Source organism: Chaetodon auriga, chromosome 20 (assembly GCF_051107435.1).
Source record: "Chaetodon auriga isolate fChaAug3 chromosome 20, fChaAug3.hap1, whole genome shotgun sequence".
In the NCBI taxonomy this organism is placed as follows: Eukaryota; Metazoa; Chordata; class Actinopteri; order Chaetodontiformes; family Chaetodontidae; genus Chaetodon; species Chaetodon auriga.
The window spans coordinates 8,367,612-8,386,873 of NC_135093.1; the positions used below are offsets into that span (position 1 = coordinate 8,367,612).

The following is a 19,262-nucleotide window of genomic DNA, read 5'->3' on the forward strand; positions in this document are numbered from 1 at the left end:
GCCATCCTACTCCAGGAGCTGTAAGTGAAGACATTACCTCAGTGGTGCAGCCTGAGTGTGTGTGTGTGTGTGTGAACGTCTAAGCGCACATCTGTCCTCCTCGATCTGTGACTGTGTGTGTTTTATCTGTAAGGGGAAGATTGTGTAGGAGGGGGTAAAGCAGAATGAACTTGAATAATCAATTTTCACACTTTCACAGCACCTGTTGGCTTGTCTTCACGTTAAAAGGAATGAATGAATGCATTACATGTAGAACAATTTCACACTGTGCTGCAGCTTCGCGCACAAAGACGAGGGGAAAATAGAGAGAATGGAGCTGTATTGTCTCAATAGGTAACATAGCTCATTTCACTCTACAAAGCATGAATGGTTATATTGACAATGCAGAAGGCGCACTGAGGCATTTCCTGAATAAAGCCTCTTAACATTTTGTCCTCTTCTGGCAATAGACTTGGGGAACAGTCATTTTGAATGTAGAGGGTCTCACTTACCGCAATATAATAGACCTTGGCTTTCTTCACCAGCTCCCAGTTGCTGTCCAAGTCCAGGTGTTTTTCCTTTTTGTAGCAGTTTGCCGCTGCCAGGTTAGCAACAAGGGACCTGCCGAGACAGACCCCATAAATCTTCTGCCTCGCTTATCATCCATCTTAATTTTGTCTCAAAAATATCCCTAAAAACACTCGGGCCCCAGACTTTCCTTTGTTCTCTCACGATATAAAAGGATGATAATGCTTTCTTAGAATGTCTGAACCAAGGTGAAATTTCTTCCTGATTTTTTTTCCCCTCTTTAAAAAAGGGTTATCTCAAACACAGAAAAAGAGGAGATTGCAATAAGCAGAGGGATTTTCAAGGCCAAGAATGAGCCACCTTTAAATTATTCATATTATCGTATCACCTGAATAGCGGTCCGCTGTTAACAAAGGTGGAAAAACAACTGAAACGCATGACTAAATGAACACTGGAGTTGAGCAGTGAGAGCTGGAAAGTGAAGCAGGTGGCATTATCTTAACATAGCTCATTAGCCAGTCCTCGTGTGCTGTCGCTTTATGAGCAGCCATCAAAATGAGTGCAACTATCATCGCTACTCAGAGGAAAAACTGTTAAGCGACCATATGATAGAAGGGTGCTGCTACAGGAAGAGATCCGTCCTCACGTGGCAAGAAAAAAACTGCTCACTGTGGTTAGCATGGTGAGCTAACCATATCCATATCAAGCCCCTGTGTTTCACCACAGCTTGTCTGTGTGTCCTCCAACCGAGATTTGCCAGTTGACAATCTAATTAACGTCACCAAAACTGAGCTATTTCTAATAAACACATAAAACTAACTGCGTGTTCGTGGAGCCTGTGGCTCCGCGCTGTGGTAGAAGAACTAGGATTACCTTACAGACCCAGTTCAGGGGAAAACGAGCATCAGGAGTCCATTCAACATCTCATAGCTAACTGCACAGGCTAACAGCTTTAATTATTATAATCAAGTTGTTTAAACACCTCAAACTCTTAAATATTTAAATATTAGCCCATTTTATTGCAAAATAACTGAAAATTGGTCACAAATTGGAGCACTTTTTATTTTAGAAAAGCTGATGAAAAATAAATAATTTTGGCTCTGAGACTTAGAGACCGTGAAGGGACTGACTGAACCTTTGATTACAGAATAAACTTATTTTCCTGTGCCTAAAATGTGACTATTCAACATAGGGTATCTTCACAGACTGGAACTCAAATTGTCAGACTTAGCAATGGAGGTAGATTTTCTTTCTTTGAGGACTTGCACTAATCAAAGCCCGGGAGCTGCGACACACTGGCTCCCAATCCTTCAAAGCCATCACCCTTCCAATCTGGCCCTGCTGGCGACCTTTCCTCTGGCCTCCTGAGCTGTCTGTTAAACACCTGTAAGAAATATTACAGAGCTCGTCTCCCTGAGCACGGCACCTGACCTTTTCAGGTGTCAGAGCCCACATCAAACAAGCCCACTAAGACCATTCAGCGGTGCCGGCTCCCGGGGCGGTCGAGGTCCAGCCGTTGACTGACTGACAACACCAGTAGCGGCGGATGAAGGGCTGCAGAGGAGGGGAGTGTTTAGAGAAGGAGGTTATTGATCCACACTTGGTCTATCATGAACTGGAGCCCTCACTGTTACTGATATACTGTATGTGTGTGTGTGCGTGCAGGCTTTGACCTCTGCTGTCTCAGACGTGCTGATGATGATGCTAGCGTGAGAGTCGCCAGAGACGCTAAAGCCCCTTTTACAGCCGAGAAGGCTGACAGGTGAGAGCTGGGATAGCCCTGCCATCTCACAACACATTGCTACTGTCAGCCTATAGATGGATGACAACCCACTGGGGCGGCAGAGACTGAGTGGGGGCCCTGGAAAAAACACACTCAAGCTGTTCTTTTTCCTTTTGATGTGTGAGCTGAGCTATGATTCCCTGTTATGACTTCCAGCCCCGAGGAGTCGACTGCCTGCCCGAGGATGTAAAAATGAACCAAAAGGACTATTTGGAATCTGAAATAGAGGGTCATTTCTTGGTCAGGGGTGAGTGAAAGGTGGCTAACCTATTGTCCCCGGTGATGCAGGCTGCACAGGTACCGGTCGGCTCCTCGTTCTGTTCATAGTAATGCGCGTCGACGTGGGCTTCTTCAGCCTTCTTCTTCAGGATCTCCCCGAAGTGGTCGGTGCCGATGCACCCGAAGAAGGTGGCCACCTTGTGGGGTTTCTGGATCATCCACTAAGAAAGAGAAAATAAAAAAAAAAAAAAAACAGCAGCTACAGTGAGCTCAGTTTACAAAATATAAGTCTGTTTGAAGGGTCAAGTTCAGCTAAGGCAGATGGCATACAAACTGTAGCTTCACAGCAAACATACTGCTTGTGATATATGAGGGCTGCGAGCTGTCGTAAACAACCCGAGACCATTTCCACTCAACATAGAGGCACTATTCTCATCCAAGCACTCCCTCTTCCCTGTGTGCTAAAAACAGTCTCATCTCCTTATTTACACAAACCCCATAATTCAAGGCTCCATCCTACTTATGCAAACACAGACTCTGTGTGTGTGTGTGTGTGTGTGTGTGTGAGAGAGTGTGTACCTGCTACCACAGGACACTCCCCGAGCTGCTGGTCGGCCATTTTTTGGTCTCGACAGTCCTGATGTACTCAGTGACTTTTACTTGATGGAGGTGGGGGGGGTGGGGTGGGGGGGGTGGCTGCTCAAATTCTACAGCGCTCAGGTTTAACCTCCAAAGATTTATTGACGTACAGTACGTGCTGCTGTTTGCTCATTTTATTGCAGCCTCCTGTTTTGTTGCTGACGGGGGCCCCTTGTGAATGAGATGTTGCTGCTTTTGGGGATGACCTGTATATGTGTGAAATTAATCATTTCACGCGACCAAATAGCATCTCGGTGGGGGAAGAAAAAAAAAAGCATTTTCATCACCCGTCCAGAGATGCTCTCCCCTGTTATTTTGCTCCTCCTCCTCCCCAGGTAACTAGTTCAGATGGAAACATAAAAAAAAATCAAATTGAAAACAAAAAAAGAAAATCCAGGAAAAAATGCATTACTTTAAGCAAGGGTCGTGTGTTAGCAGGCCGCAGCTCATCTGAGAGGGTTTTGTGGCTTTTAACTGGTAAAACATCAGGCTGCAAATAATTACTTTCCCTGTCCATTAATGCCTTTGTTTTTGTAAGCAAACGCCACCATCGTAATTTCCCATAGATATCTTCAAACTGTTTTTACAACCAAACCAGAAGAGTGACAAATCCTCATGTTGAGTCGTATCTGCAAGCAGCTTTTTGCGTCATAAATGACAAACTGTTATCTGATTATCAAAACAATTGTCGTTTGACTTTCTGTCAATAGACAGGTCAGTTAATCGACTGATCTTTTCAGCACTAGCGCCAACAAAATGGACAGTAATGCCACATATGCCTGCTGTATCTTGGTCCGTGAGCGGGCCTACCATGTGTCATTTTGAGTCACGGCTCAGTCATTCAGCTGTGCGCCCCCGCCCCTCCCCACCTGGCTGAAACACACACTAACACGTGCAAACACGCACGCGCAAATCCACAGCGAAAGCCGACAGAAGCGAGCTCTTCTTCCCTAACCTCTTGCTGCAGGCACGTCACACTTATCAAGGTCACTGGCTCGGGTACACGTCAAGTCCTATCTGATTTTCCCTTCGCCGTGATGAGCTCCGAATCCAAGGTTAGGAGCTGCGGGCTGTAAATAATGACAGCGCGGCCCCTCCATTTGCAGGCCTCTCAGGTGGGAATAGAGAGGGCCACTGAGGGGCCCCTGTCCCTCTGATGACAGCGTGGTGAATCACAGTGGAACCACCAACCTCGCAACCATACCCCCCGCCCCACCACCACCACCACCTCCATCTGAACTCTCCTGCCTCTTCCACCTCCTCTCCCTCTCCCCCTGACCGTCGGCTGTACTCTCACTGCCAGCTCAGCTTGTCATTTTACAGGGTCATTAACAGACACACATACACACTAACATGTGCATGAGTACACAGTGCACCCACGCAGCGAAACGGCTGATACACACACACACACACACACAGAGAAATCCTCTCTAGTGCCACAGCATCAAAACTCCCTCCCCTCCTTAAAAAACCCTCCCCTGCTTTTGCCAGAAGCTGCTCTCCTACTCCAATAAACACAAAGCAGCAATAGATAAGACGAAAATGTCTTCATTATGAACATGTAAAAAAATGTATCTTGCAGGGCTTTTTTTTTCTCCTCTGTGGTGCACAGGAGCGAGGAGTTATATCAATTCATTTCCATCCCTGGCACCCTGCAGACAATCCCTCTCCATTCCCAGATTATGTGAGATAATACCTCCATTATGACAAAAGCGCTATTCGCGGGGTTGCAGAGAGGTCAACCAACCCTGTGCTGGGTATTCATGCTTAGTCACATCCCAATTATACCGCAGTGGCAGAGGCAGAAATTGGCAAATGTACATCAAGGCGCTTCATTACTGAGGGCCGCTCCAGTGAAATTAAGCAGCAGATGAGACAGAGTGAGATTTGCCCCCAGGCGGCATGTTAGAGAGAGAGAGAGAGAGACGGAGAGGAGGTTGGGAAGAAACAGGGAAGCTGAATTAACAGATTTTTCTGAAGGTGCTTGGAGCTTGTATCATGCACAGCAGCTCATGTATATTTACTTAACTAGGGAGAACGCCGGTCCCCAAAGATTAATAAGTTCCCATGATACACAACAGCGAACGATCTCTAGGTGCGTTTAGATACGGGAGGGAAACCTAATACAAACAAGCAAGAAAAATATCCCTGAAAAGCAGGGGGTAAGATGCCGCACAGGCGTACCCGCTAAAGGCAAAGAGATGATAAGTATACATCATATTAACTGGAGAATAAGGCGGGCGTCTCTTTCTGTTTGGCTTCCATTTACCCAAATAGTCTCACCCACCCAACGCTGGCCCCCGGGGGGCCCCGGATAGCTATTAATTATGACATCTCATGGTTGCAAGGAGCCCCACTTGGGGAGCTGACCTAGGCCTGCTCCTCAACATCCAGCAGCTGCCACTCTTCACTACAGCGGCAGCCGCTTCGCGTGGCAGCTTCCAGGAGGGCAATTACACAGCCCAGATGAGATGAGGCGGCTGAATGTTTGGGACTTGAGCGCTCAGACTGCCATTAGCACTATAAGCTATTACATTCCCTCTTCTTCTGCTTTTTTTTTTTTTTCCTGTCTCCCCTCCCTTCTTCCCGTCTCCTCGCTCACTTGCTGCTGTATATTGATGAAGTGGTAATGGGACCTTCTAGTTAGATATTCCTCCTGTAAAAACATTGTCTTGTTTCTAGTCTCCCTCAGGGGTCAATGTATTCTCCCGGAGTTGCTGGGAATCATTTCTGCTCTATTAATGATGCAATTCCAATGCAATTCAGATCTACTGAAGACGCTGCACAGTGGGCTTTTGCGGGGAGTTGATAGATGACGCTGTGTGTTATCCTGCAGCTCGACAACAAAGTGGCGCCTTCTGCACATCACCGGGAAGCTGGTTGGCCGTCACTCCAGTTTCCACCCTCTCGCGGTGCTCGGTTCATCCTTAAAACAAGGACAGAGGAGAAGTCTCCATTCTCCTCCCTTCACCTCACCAGCGGGGTCCTCTTGAGAAGAACATGTCCGTGCCTAATGATGGTCACATTAATTATAGGCTTATCAACCCCGGCAAAAATTCAATAGGGCTATTTATAGAGGCCTAAAATAGCAGAGGGTGAGGGTGCAGCACGCCGGGGTGGCCTGTAACAGCCTGCTCCCGCTCCACAGCCTGTCTTTTAGAGCCAGAGGTGGAGGCTGATATCCGTGTTTCTTTTTACTGTGCAGTTAAAACAACTAGCAAACATCTGTCCATCAGGACCTGTCATGGCGAGCGCTTTTATATAAAGCACGGCGGAGCGGAGGGCCTTCACCACAAGCGCTGACATTGATGAGGTCTGGCAGCTTCCATTAAATCACTCTTTCCTGTAAAGTGCCGGGCATCAAAGCAACCGGCCGAGGATTTTTCACTCAATCAGGTAACACACAAGCCACCCCCGCCTCCTCCCTGTCCTCTCAGGGGCTGGAGCCTTCTGGTCAATAACTCCAATCAGTTCAATTTCATGCACAGTTAGCCATGTTGGGGTGCTAGGGCACCGCTCGCGTCAGGGTTGCATATGTTGTTGTCGCTGTTGTTGTTTTTCTTTAATTTTTTCTCATCCCTGGGAGGGTTGATAAGTGGGGTGGGGACCCGTACTGTGTAAAAGTGGAGACTAGCCAGGGCTAGCATGGTTGTTTTAACTCTGCCTCACCAAAGCGGGCTCCCTGCCAAGCCATTAAAAGTCTCTGTGCTCTGCTTCAGTGACACAGCTAAAAGAATAGAGAGCAGACGAGGGGGAGAGCTGTAAATGATCAACACGATAATGAGCTGATTATCAGTCAAAGGCATGGATAAGCTCTCTCTCCAGTAATTTCCTTTCAGATCAGTCAACCACATTCTCCTCTCTGCAATCAACACTCAAAGGGGAGGCATAGCGTGTAGCCTGATGGGAATCTGGCCCAATATCAGCTTCAAATATCCAGATCCTCGTTGTCTTCAGATCGGTTCCTGGCTCGTCCCTTGCTGACACAACAGCATGGTGGGGAGGCTTGTGTATCACGACTCAAGTCTGCTTTTGTAATGGTTGTTTCACAGTTGCCGTGCAGCTTCAGGCTCTGGCTGCAGGACAATATAGAGCTGACTGATTGTCTACCGATGTTCAAATATACTGTACAATCTGCGAGCATTTCCTACTGTTTGGGCTCTGCTTCAGCATCACATTTGAAATTTAACTGAGGTTAAAGTCTCAGCTGCCAAGATCCCATTAAAGGTCGATTTTTATCTTCAGCGATTTCAGCGATGACGTTACGCTAGTAGGCGTGACTAAGAAGTCCATCGCAGGTTTCTGAACAATCCCACGCTTCAGCTTTCCCCATCAAATCAAACTAATCCTGATGTCCCATTGGTTAACACTTCAATCCTTCGCTGTGCTATGTCTCAGCACAACAACTTGTTTGAAGTAATGATACAATTTCATGTATCATTAAGTGTGTCTGAAGATGTTCCCTGTTTTCATCCATACCGAGTTAACAACATAGGGATTTGTGCCAGTGCAACCAGACGAAGACGGGGATACATTTCCTCATTAGTTCGTTATTTTGCATTAAAATATTGTGCAAATGCAAATCAATTTGCGTCTCCATCAGCTACTGTTACGCTAATAGACTTGACGCCACAACAAGATTACATAATTAATTGAGGACCAGTAACTTTGATGATGGCTTTTCAGTGCTGATTCCCACTTCAGATGGCATTTGTATTATGCATGTGATCTATGTCGCATTTTTAATCAGCCGCTGGGAGTGGGGGGGGGGGGTTGACGTGTCACGTATCAGGTTCATAGACAGATATTGCACATGCTTCTTTTTTCTGGTTTTTATTAGATACCTGACAACAGACAGACACCAGGGCACCCCTCAAATACAACCTTGATTCCAGAAAAAAGGGATGCTGGGTAAACCATAAATAAAAAGAGAATAAAATCATTTGCAAACAGACTGTGTTTACCGACAACAGTCTTACCATGTGTTCACAAAGTGGTGAACCTCTCTCCATGCTCGCTTATGAACGACTGAGCCTTTCCAGGATGCCCCTTTCATACCCAATCATGATACTATCACCTGTTACCAATGAACCTGTTTACCTGTGGAATGTTCCAAACAGGTGTTTTTGGAGCGTTCCACATCTTTCCCAGACTTTTGTTGGTCCTCGCGCAACTTATTTGAAACATGTTGCTGCATTAAATTCAGTATAAGCAGATATTTAGAAAAATCAATGAAGCTGATGAGGGAAACATTAAATATATTGTCTTTGTACTGTTTCAGTTGAGTAAATGTCAAAAAGGATTTGGAAGTCATCACAATCTGTTTTAATTATGTTTTATACAGCAGCCCAGCTTTTTTGGGAATATTGGATTTCCACATATACTTGAACATTTTTTGGTGATTTTCTTTTTTTCTGTCATGTAAATATCGTTTGACTCAATGTGCGACAGTACAAAGCCAACACCCTAACAAACGTGTCATATGGACTGTACGTGGTGTCAGCCATGTTTAAAAACCCAACCAATAAAAAAAAAAAAAAAAAAAAAAGCCACAACAGAGCAGAGAGAGGATGCTACAAGTGAGAAGGAAATAAACAGCGTGTCTATACAAGACACTGTTACACTACCCCAGGGGAGTGATGTTAGACAAACACCAAAACAAACGAAGGCAGCTCGCATGTCCGCGTACACGTGTGTCACAGACGGGGCGGCGGGCGGTGAGGTGACAGCTCCGAGGAGCAGCCCCCGATGATAAGCATCAAACCCGATGACGCGCTGACACACTCCATAGGTTCTGATGTTAAACACGACAAGAATGTCCCCGACAGTATCTGTGCACCCTCTTCAGAGAGCTATCAAAGGGCAAGTTTCAGTGAGCACACAAAATAAACCCCTCCGCACACACACACACACACAGACACACACACACCCACCCACACACACACACACCTCCTAACACATCTCACTGCAGCATCTTCTCACTGCATAGGAATCAGGGATGTGTCGCTGTCCCCAGGCGGCAAGTTTATCTGAAAAGGAAACACCTGATTTTTTTTTTTTTTTTCTTTTTGGCTTTTCTTCATTCCTCGCCTCCCTTGTTAAACACACAACCTTGATTTTGTTTCTGTTGCCCGGGAGGGGTGAATTATTTACAGGATAAACAAGGTGACGTTGTTTCAGTCAGTCAGAGCCAAACTCCCATATCGCAACAGCAAAGAGGCAGACGGGTTTACCTGGCAGGCATGAGGGGCTGAGCTCGGATACAGAAGCTGGGGAGCAGCTTCACAATCACGGGCCGTACAGTGATACCTTTGTGGGGGGGGGGGGGGGGGGGCTCCACACCAGATTCATGGGCTGGGAGTCCCAGACTGCTGGGTTGTCCTATTTATCTGCAGAGACAATGGTGGCTATAAAAGCACATGAGCTGATTTACTGAGCGTGTGCATGAAGTGAAGATGGGGGTGTTATTAAGTGATCATAAAGTGGCATTTGTGTTTGCGGGGGTTGTTGCTATACAAGGTTCAGACGGCGAGATGATGAGGGACCTTTGCAGCCAAAGCCTCTAATCCTATCTGTGGTCCATGGGCTCCAGCTGGTGGGAGTGCAGCTGTGCTCGACCCCTGCACAGGTGAATCAGTTCTACCCCGCCGCCCCCCCCTTCCACAACTCCCCTGTATGCAGTATGGCGGATTTGCACGGTGCTTTGATCTCGTGGAGGTGGCAGCGCCCCCCCTGGATACGGTGACAGCGTGGGTTATCCATATTACGGAAGAGATTTTTTTTTTTTTTTTTTTTTTTTTTTTCTGAACATACGCCAAATGACAGCCCCGGTTGAGGGCTTAGCACAGGTCAGGCCCGGCTAAATTTAATGTGACAGTGCGGAAAATTCACTTCAAAACATTAGCTGCTGGGAGGAAGTGGGCTCTAATGTGTGTAATGACTACATTTTGTGACATAATTTAGCATCAGCGAAATGATGATGAAGATTATTTAACAAAAACTAAACATCCCAGACAATACTGACCCTAATCTCCCAGCATTATTCACTGCTGGATCGCCGCCACCCTTCAGTGATTTGGACATATATAAAACAGGTCCCTGAACATAAGCAGCTTAAAACAAGACTGCCACATATTCTGTTAATGGTGATCATGCTGCATTATTTCAGCCAGATGCTTGTGTTTTTCGAGGAAACACATTCATCAGAAACAAGCAGACAAAACAACAGCGCTCCCAGTTTGACCTCTGACCCCGTCTGCACATTCGCTGCGAACTGATTCACATTTACCACACTGGTTTACTTTGACAGAGACACAATGGGAGGATATGATTCGGCCCTTTGGCGCAGATCAAAAAACAACATTCCTAATGTCTTTACGCACTGTAGCAAGATCCCACTTATCATATTACTCATGCCTTTGTGTCCTTTTCTGCAGGCAAAGAGGTTTCTCTTCATGTTACCAGCTGGAAATATCAGTGATGAGCTTCTCCGCTTACTAAGCTCGCTGGTGTAAAGGCAGTTTGTGTGCAGATTCTGTGGCTGGCTGGCTGCACAGGTAAGCAGAAAATAGCTCTTAGCTCCGGCCTGACCTTGAGAAGGATGCCATTCAATCAGTGAGCTCGCTGCAGTAAAGGCCCTATCATTGCACTAATAGACTGAATCTTCCTCTCTGCCCGGATCATGGACAATGCATGGATGGCTTCCTCCTGCTTGGCAAGTTAAAGGGGCAATTGATTCAATAAATTAAACAGAGAATATAAGCCATGATGAAAGAAATACTGCTGTTGGGCGGGTATAGATTGAACTTGTGTAACAGTCTGCACACCTAATTTAATTTTCAGTTTATAGACATAACAGAATTGGATGACAGCAATTGACAAAACAGTTAAAATGCAAGACTGAACAGACTGTGCTCGTGCTCTCATTGCCAAGAACGAACATCAGAGGTGGAGAGAATGTGCGGTGCGCTCCTTATCTACACCCCATCATCCAGCTGGAAGCAGACAGAATCAACGTAATAAGGAGAAGATTCAAGAACAGTTGCCCGCTTTGAACTCTGAGGTTGTGCGATCAAATTCCACCTTATCAACTGGCAGCTTAAACAAGTTGTGTTATTTTTCTGACGGCTTACAGAGAGAGGGAGAAGGGTGGGGGGGGGACAAGCTGGAACCGTCATAACTACTGGCTGCTGCAGTGCATCGTGACAAACAAGGGCGAAAAAACTTGGGATTTATTGCTCTGATAACCTTCCAGATTCCTTCGGCTGGTGCTGTATGCCAGACAACTCCGACAGAGTTATGCATCATTAATCCCCATGAACACTGCCAGTGATAAATAATGCTGTGCGTCCCTATGAAAAATAAGGCAGTTATTACCAAACCATAAAGAATGGTATTCGTATCATCACTTCAAGCAGATAATAATGTGAAGATACGATGTTTCAAGGATTCAAAAGCACACTCACAGTGACAGTGAGCTGTATATTTCTGCTCTCATCCGCAGTGTACGCTGCTGGAAAGAGAACTCCTAATAAATAACAGCACTTGAGCAGCGTAGATTAAAGATCTTTATATAAATGTCGTAACGCTTTCAATACTGAGCAGACACTCAACCTATCAAACGCTATTTAGTACACAATAAACTAATGTAAATAACGACTTATAGCTCCACATTTGCAATCATGAATAGCATAGTAGCGAATGGCAGCTAATCAGTTAGTACGCAGCAAAAATAATGTGTGTCTAGTAACCTCTCGCTCCACGTTTCCCACAAAGAGCAGCTTATTTCACTCATCTGATAATTTCTCAAGGCTCAGACTTGAATCCAGTCCAATAAACATAGTAATACTATATCCCCTACAGGTGTAAATTCTTGGTGGTTAAGCAGCGCAAAGAGAAACTAGAAGGAACTCTGTTTGATACAGAGATGTTTCCAGCACCAGATGCTGTGGGGCCCTCTCTTGTGAGAAGCCGGGCGAAGATCACTTACTTTCCTATTGAGAGTTGGAACATAAATTCAAACCCAGCAATAAATCAAATATAAATTTTCAGCTCCCCTCACTTTCCCGGGAACGGCTGCAATAACAATGTCATTCGACTCTGCCTGGTTACCATTAATGCTCTGGATTCCATCCATGCTAATGATTTGGTCCTGTATCCTGTGCGTTTTACAACAAAAAGAAGGGGAATGTTACTGACCTATTTAACGCTTTGCAGGTTAAGAGAAGAAACTAAGGTCTGTGACAGATGCTCTTAACATATACAGTATTTCCAAACTCGCTCAAAATGGATTCTCCTTGCCAGATATAACACCCCGTGTGCCAATAATGTTAATATACCGAAACTCTGCGGCTGCAACGTTCACATTTCTAGACAGCAAAGTTTCTGAGCCAGAAAGGAGGACAATGCACTCCAGTTAAATCTAACTGGAGTGAAAAAAGTGATTTCTATTTAGATATTGTTCCCCGTGCCAACCAGCCTTTGCCTGTGCCAAAAAAGCAAATTCGATCTCATTCAGTCTATTTTCTCCTTGAAATCACAGTCTCATAATAATCTTTAGAAACTGAGTGTGGGCCAAGGCTGATTCACCTAACTCCCATCCTACACTGAATATTTACTGGAATGGCCACATATCACCATCTGAGCAGTTTTCATAACCCAAATATATACAGTCTAGCATCTAGAATCCAATTCATACTGTATATTTGTTTCGCACAGTGTAAACAGACTTTTTAATTCCAGTGAAACCATAACCCCAAAGTGGAGCACAGGGAGCCGATTCTGGTTACAGGGACTGTTTAGAGAGTGCCATTCTGGGTGAAGCACACTTTACTTTTTAAGCAAAAAGCAAACCAATTTCAGTGCAGCACCTGCACCCTTCTGCCCTGTTGGCTTTGGCGAAGCAGATTCAATGAGTTTTCAGCCAACACTACACGGCTGTGTGCCTGTAAGAATCTGCACCGACAGAAGGCTTTTAGAGAAGAACCAAGGTCACCACTACAATAACACAGCACAGAGGATCTGCTCCGAGCCAGGGGGAAGTGCTGTGTCTCTCTCACACCCTTGAAATAAAAACCAGTGTGTGCAGAAGGATACTAAGTTCAATAAACTTAACTTCTCTTTGTAACCTCTGCAGAAACACTACATAAGCAGAGGGCTAAAAAGCTGTGCTTGTTCTTCTGGTATTACACACTTAAGTATTAACCAAACGTGTGTATGAAACAAATCACGCTTACTGCATCAATTGCATCTCTCTTGTCCAGTATAAAGCTTGCAGCATGCAGTGTAATGATGCCACGAGCTAACGGCTGACATGCTAGCCTCTTTTCAGGGGAGATGTATTATCCACAGCTGCAATTAGGAGAGCAAGAAAACATATTTGAAGGAGAGATGTTATGCTTAATAACCAGAAAATAGAAACCACTGTACTCTACATTGTAATTCAATCCAATACCAACACAACTGCAGTTTTCAGCAAATATTACTCACAAAGGAGTAAATAGTGCATTTGCTGGGGGACTATTTTCTGTTGCTCTAGCGAGTATTTTATGCTTGTAGGACTGACTCAAAAGAAACTACAACAGCTGTGTTCACCGTAATGAAGTGTCAGCTAAAGCATCAGGGTGGCTCATTTAATGTGTTTTTGGGCTACAGTGGAAGTCTGTGGCACAGGTAGTACTTGTTAGTGGATCAATTCACTGCTAGTTCTGATCTTTTCATGGGATTTGTTGACAATAAGAAAAAATTAGAACCTTTATCCTTTATATTGCTGCTGGTCCAGGTGCAGATAAAATGTGAAATAACATACTGAATAACTCACTTGACCTGTATTATTAAAATCATATTTAATAATAACAGCATTTCAGGGGTTAGAGGATTATGCAGCCTTGGTAGAGCAACCAGTTTTTAACTGTTAGCACTACTTCAGAGAGGTGTGCATTCAACTTTCTGTTTTCAGGCTGCAGTTTGTTACATTTTGTTGGATTTCATTACATTCGAAAGTATTTTGAACATTTCTGTCTGCCTCATTTGAAAACAGTGCCAACAAAAACAAGTTGACGAAGCACTCGTGCATCTCGTCTTGTATCTCGATGTACGGGGGTTTCTATCCTTCTGGTCTCCCAGTGTAAAGTATGTACAGCACAGTCTAAGTACAGTGTATCACTGTGTATGTGTGTGCATGCAAGGAGATTTTTTTTTTTTTTTAATATAATTGTTAATGATGGGAAAGCCCCAGCAAGCTTCTTTAAAAGGCTGTCAGAGAAATCGCTAACAGCTGCCAGCCGCAGGAATTCAGAAATGCCAAACCAGCACTTTGTGATTGGCACAAGGAAGTTACACCCACTTTGTAATAATATGTTTCTCTTTGGTGAGTTGCCAAATGGGCTGCTGCCAAAGTAGACATGACAGACTGATCAGATCATTCTGTACAAAAACATCAGGCCAAGGAAAACTATAATTATTTGTCTGAGGCCAAGGTCAGGTCGCTGTAAAGCTCGTAAATACAAATGAGATGTAACTTACAGAGCAAATCTAATAATGGTGACTCCACTCAAAAAGTCATTTTGATGAATAAGCCTTAATTATAGCTATTTGCCTTTACATTCTTACACTTCCATACCTAGTCGGCATTCTGACAAGGTAATAATGACATGCACAAAATCGTGTTACAAATATTAAAGGCTAATTCTTCATAGAAAATAAATTCAAGCAAACAAAAGGACCAAAAGAAAAAAAAAAAACCTTTCAGAAGAAATTAGCTCAACAGACAGACTGCGGTCGTACATCTTCCTCGACTCCACCACACCTGCTCAGGTCTGCCTGCAATAACCTGCTCTGTCTGCCCTGCAGGTGTACTCTGCGTATTCACTCCCAGACCCATTTACCACAAATACATGCTACTGTATGTTATGTTCCTCCAGCAGCTGCGTTTCGTCTTTTGTCTCCTTGCTGTCAATCCACTCCCATCCCAGTCCCAGTCCTAGCCTTGATGATACATTTGCTTTCCATAAATCAATTTCTGAAACTCAGCAATTACCCCAATCCACAGGGAGTCAGAGGAAATCGATAAGTCAAAGGTCCTGAGGATGCTCAATAGTCAGTTCTGTCACTTCCTGTCCGCTTGCTTCAAAACACAGTGATGGACCTCGGTGGCAAAGCTAACGCGGGTCAATAATAACCTGAATCTGACCAGACGCAAGTGAAAAAGAGGAGCTGGCTGGGGAGAACAAAACAAATAAAAACAGGAGAAGTGTGCACACACCTGCATCGCTGTTACACAAAGTTTAATGTGCAGAGACTCCCATCGAAGCCACATTTTCTTACATATGAAACACCTTTCACTTATTCTTCACCAAGAGACCAGGAAGTAAAGAAAATGACTATTATATATGTATATATTAAAAAATGCACTCTGCTACCTAAACTGTGCCTTCAAACGTGCAAATTAAGACCGTTTTTAGTCTGATTATTATCAGGCTTCAAAAAGCCGCACCAGACGTTTGTCTCAATTTTAAACTACATATTAATATGACACGATATGTGGAATACATTAATTTTAATTGTCTACTGGTTGAACAGTTAGCATATTAAGAAATCAATGTACTCCTCTGTTTTCTACCAACAGGAACTATTACAAGACTTGCTTTAAGGGACGTCAATCAAACTGCAACTTTGGAACACATCTGCTTAATTACTCCTCACAATAAGAAAAAAAAAAGTGTTTTTTTTAATGCTTAGTTTTTGTCTCTGAGATGTCCCTGCAGCTGTCTCACCAGCGTCTGAAAGTTCCTTTGCACATTAGTTCCTTGAACAATGATCCTCATGAACGCCGCACTCAAAAATCAAGCACCTCCTTGACTGCTGTATACTCAAAACGTGCTGAGAGAAGTATGGATTGGCACACAGAGCTTCGTCAGTGTTGTTGTAATTCCTGTTGGTTGCAGATAGAGGTCAATACCGGTCATAGATTACTTAATGCACCTTTAATAACTTTTTGATGCGGGGAGTAATGCTTCCAAACACTGGCGGTATTACCACTGAGTGGCATGTGCAGCTGAAGTGCCTGAAAGACCCTTGAGACAAAAACTGATATGTGATATTCGACTGCACGTCCCACTGCTACTTTAACAGCAGCTTTCAAGAACGGAGATTTAATTTCTTTACATGTTTACCTTTGTTTCATCCCTCCCTACCCCTCCCCTCTAACATTTCTCTTCTCTCTTCCCTCCCAGGAGACAAAGCAGGCAGACAGCTCTAATAAACAGTGGTGTGAAGCCTCACAGTGACGGCGTATGCCGAGGCAGCCGATGTGATCAATTATCGAGTGGCCGATTCCCTTTAATTAGAGGGTTTAAGTATTGAGTTAGTCTGGGTGGGAAGCTGAGAAGCAGCATGTAAACCAACCTCATTACACTGCAGTGATTCACCTCCCAGGAGCTGTGATCCACGCAGTGTTTACACCATACATTTGTTTCTGTGGTAACATATCGAGTGGAGGAATGGCTCAGTGACAGACCCAGTTTTTTTTCCCCCTCCTCTCCTCTACTCTCTCTCCATTTTCTTTCTTTCACTCTCCCTCCCACTCACTGCTGAAGAGGCTGTCACACTGGTTTGCCTTTTGTTGTGGAGAGTCTGGAGAGGTAGCACAATGTGTCCTAGTTAAAGCAGTGCCCCATCTGCCCGGCATAATTAGACAATTATGCTGGAAGGATCCGTCATTAATTCCTTTGTGGTGGCCAATTTCGCACCACAAAGAGGTCTCAGGTTTAGTTTTTCTTTGCAGATATCTGTTCATTTACCCTGGCCCCTGTTATCGTCCTCAAGTATTGATACTCCGGCAACTTGGGGCAGGAAAATATTCTCCTGCCAATATTGACTGGTTTGTACTGTTGTAGTGAAAAGGCCAAGGGGAATATTGGCTGCTGTCTCGTGCTGAATAAAAACAAGCAGCTAGGAAACAGCACTGTGAAAACACAGGCAGACACACAACAAACAACCATAGTTAATGTATTGAGGTTAGGTATACTGATGAAATATGCATTATGTGGAACGAGCCTAGTGTTGCATTGTGGGGCGTATGGACTAATCTGAGCAGGAGAAGCTTCACATCAATTCGAAATGCCAGTTTGACCTACTAAAACACAATCAATTAAAGCTGGGATTCATTCATTATATTCATGTCAGAGTGATGAGATAAAAAAAATAAACACTTAACCACCACTTTGAAGAAATGTTGATCTGTTAAATGAGGTCACACTTCCTGTTATTATATATCCACCTTAGCATAGTATCCAATTCATAATGACATGAAAGGGAAACAACTCCTTCATGCACTTGTGAAGCTGGAGCAAATGTTTGGCATCTTTACTTGGGAAACACCCAAAATGTTGCACTAGCATGTATATCATTAGCATACACTTTGCATGTTAACAGGCTAATTTCAGAACATTAGCATGCTATGATACACGCTAATGTTAGCAAGGTATATTATAAGCTTACATTAATGCCAGCTAAGATGGCAACGCCAGCATTCTAACATCCATACAGCTAGCTGATGTTCATGTTGGACATTCATTGATTTTTTCAAGGTATCTTCTATGAACTGAAGCATTGGAAAAGGTGGAAATTCGACCCTTTGGTGGCACTAGGGTGAAAACAAGATCCCCGTCCTTTATTATCCTCGATCAATATGTGTAATACTAAGATATTTTAAGACTGGCCAAACTGCAAAATCTATGCTGCTGCCTCGGCTAAAAGGTCAGTTTATCATCTATTAGCGGCTGAGACCAAGACAGGTATGAAACTTCCTTTTTGTTACCACAGGTACATTTTATTTGAGTGTCCAAATTAGCAGTGTAAAACTAAATGTGATACATAGTGCCCTCAAACAGTGTAATAATGTACAGTAAAAGTGTAAAAATGTACAGTATGCACAATACTTTCAGCCCTTTATGCAACAAAGAGTCACTCATAAATGTGTTGCAACACCATCAGTGATGTCCCAAATCTACATTTACTGCTCACAGCAAGAGCAAACTGTTGAGTTTTCATTTTGCAAAGAACGGTGCACAAGTGAAGGAGGGAGTGGTTTCACAGTGCAAGACATCACCTCAACCCTGTATTCAGCTAACCAGCCTTTATACTTAATTATAGGTGTCTGACAGACTGAAGTTCCACCTCAGCTCTCTATCTGCTGCACAGTGCAACCTGCTGCTTGTACAAAGTACAATTTGTAAACTCCCTATCGAACATATGTGTTGTCACATTAACTGTTTCGCAGTTACACTGAGTAACTCAGCTTGACAGAGACATGTAGGAAGCTATCTTACAATGTAACTCAAATCTGATTAGAGCGGTGATCTAATCAGCCATGAATTCATCTGTGAAGACAAGCAGGCAAGAGAAAATCACCGCGGAGAATTCTGTATAATTATCAAAAATCTCACAGCGGTACATTAAAATTCTAATTACGACATATTATCTTAATTGCTAAGGAGATGCAAATCAAAACAAGGTTAACGCTGCTCCCTTAACATGCAGGAGAACATGTGGTGGGAAACTCTTCAATATTCACTGAATCAGCTTGACTTGTTCGACATGAGAGGCTGTCATTTTGTAATGCTTCCCCCTCTTAGGGGCGATAATCCTAGCTGAGAGCACAAGCAGCGGTGGCGCAGTCGTGCAACAATAAGACAGAACAAACATCTAATTGCTGTGCATTCATTTCCTTTTATTGTATCAAACAAAGCTGGTGACAGCTCATCGCAAGCCAACTAATGCCGCCGTCCGGAGGAAACCGTGTACCTCCAGTGCATTTGGAAAAGCAGCCTCGTCTTCAGCTTTGTGACAATGCACTTTCTCGATTAAAAAGGGAGGGGGGGGGGGTGCAATCCTTCAACTTATCTGAACCAAAAAAAAAAAAAAAAGACAAAACAGATACTTAATTTTCCCTCTTGGCCAGAAATGCTGCAGGAGAAACATCCACATCTAATGTGCAACAAATACAAGAGAACTGGAAAAAAAGTTGTCAAGAAACTGCAATTCCCATGGTACACAACAAATTGCTTGCCATAAATTGTATCTGACAGGTGCACACTGTAACTCTGCAGACATA

General features: G+C 44.0%; 1 protein-coding gene across 2 annotated transcripts in view; it reads right to left on the reverse strand.

Annotated features, from left to right (window-relative positions):
* Positions 1-19,262, reverse strand: part of LOC143338628 (adenosine kinase-like) — a 101,196-nt gene that overhangs the window by 57,458 nt on the left and 24,476 nt on the right. For both annotated transcript variants that reach the window (XM_076759169.1, XM_076759170.1), the window contains exons 5-6: positions 2,558-2,730; positions 492-600 (exon numbers count right to left, since the gene is read on the reverse strand). In XM_076759169.1, coding sequence (XP_076615284.1) covers positions 492-600; positions 2,558-2,730 — 282 coding nt within the window. The remainder of the gene's footprint in view (positions 1-491; positions 601-2,557; positions 2,731-19,262) is intronic.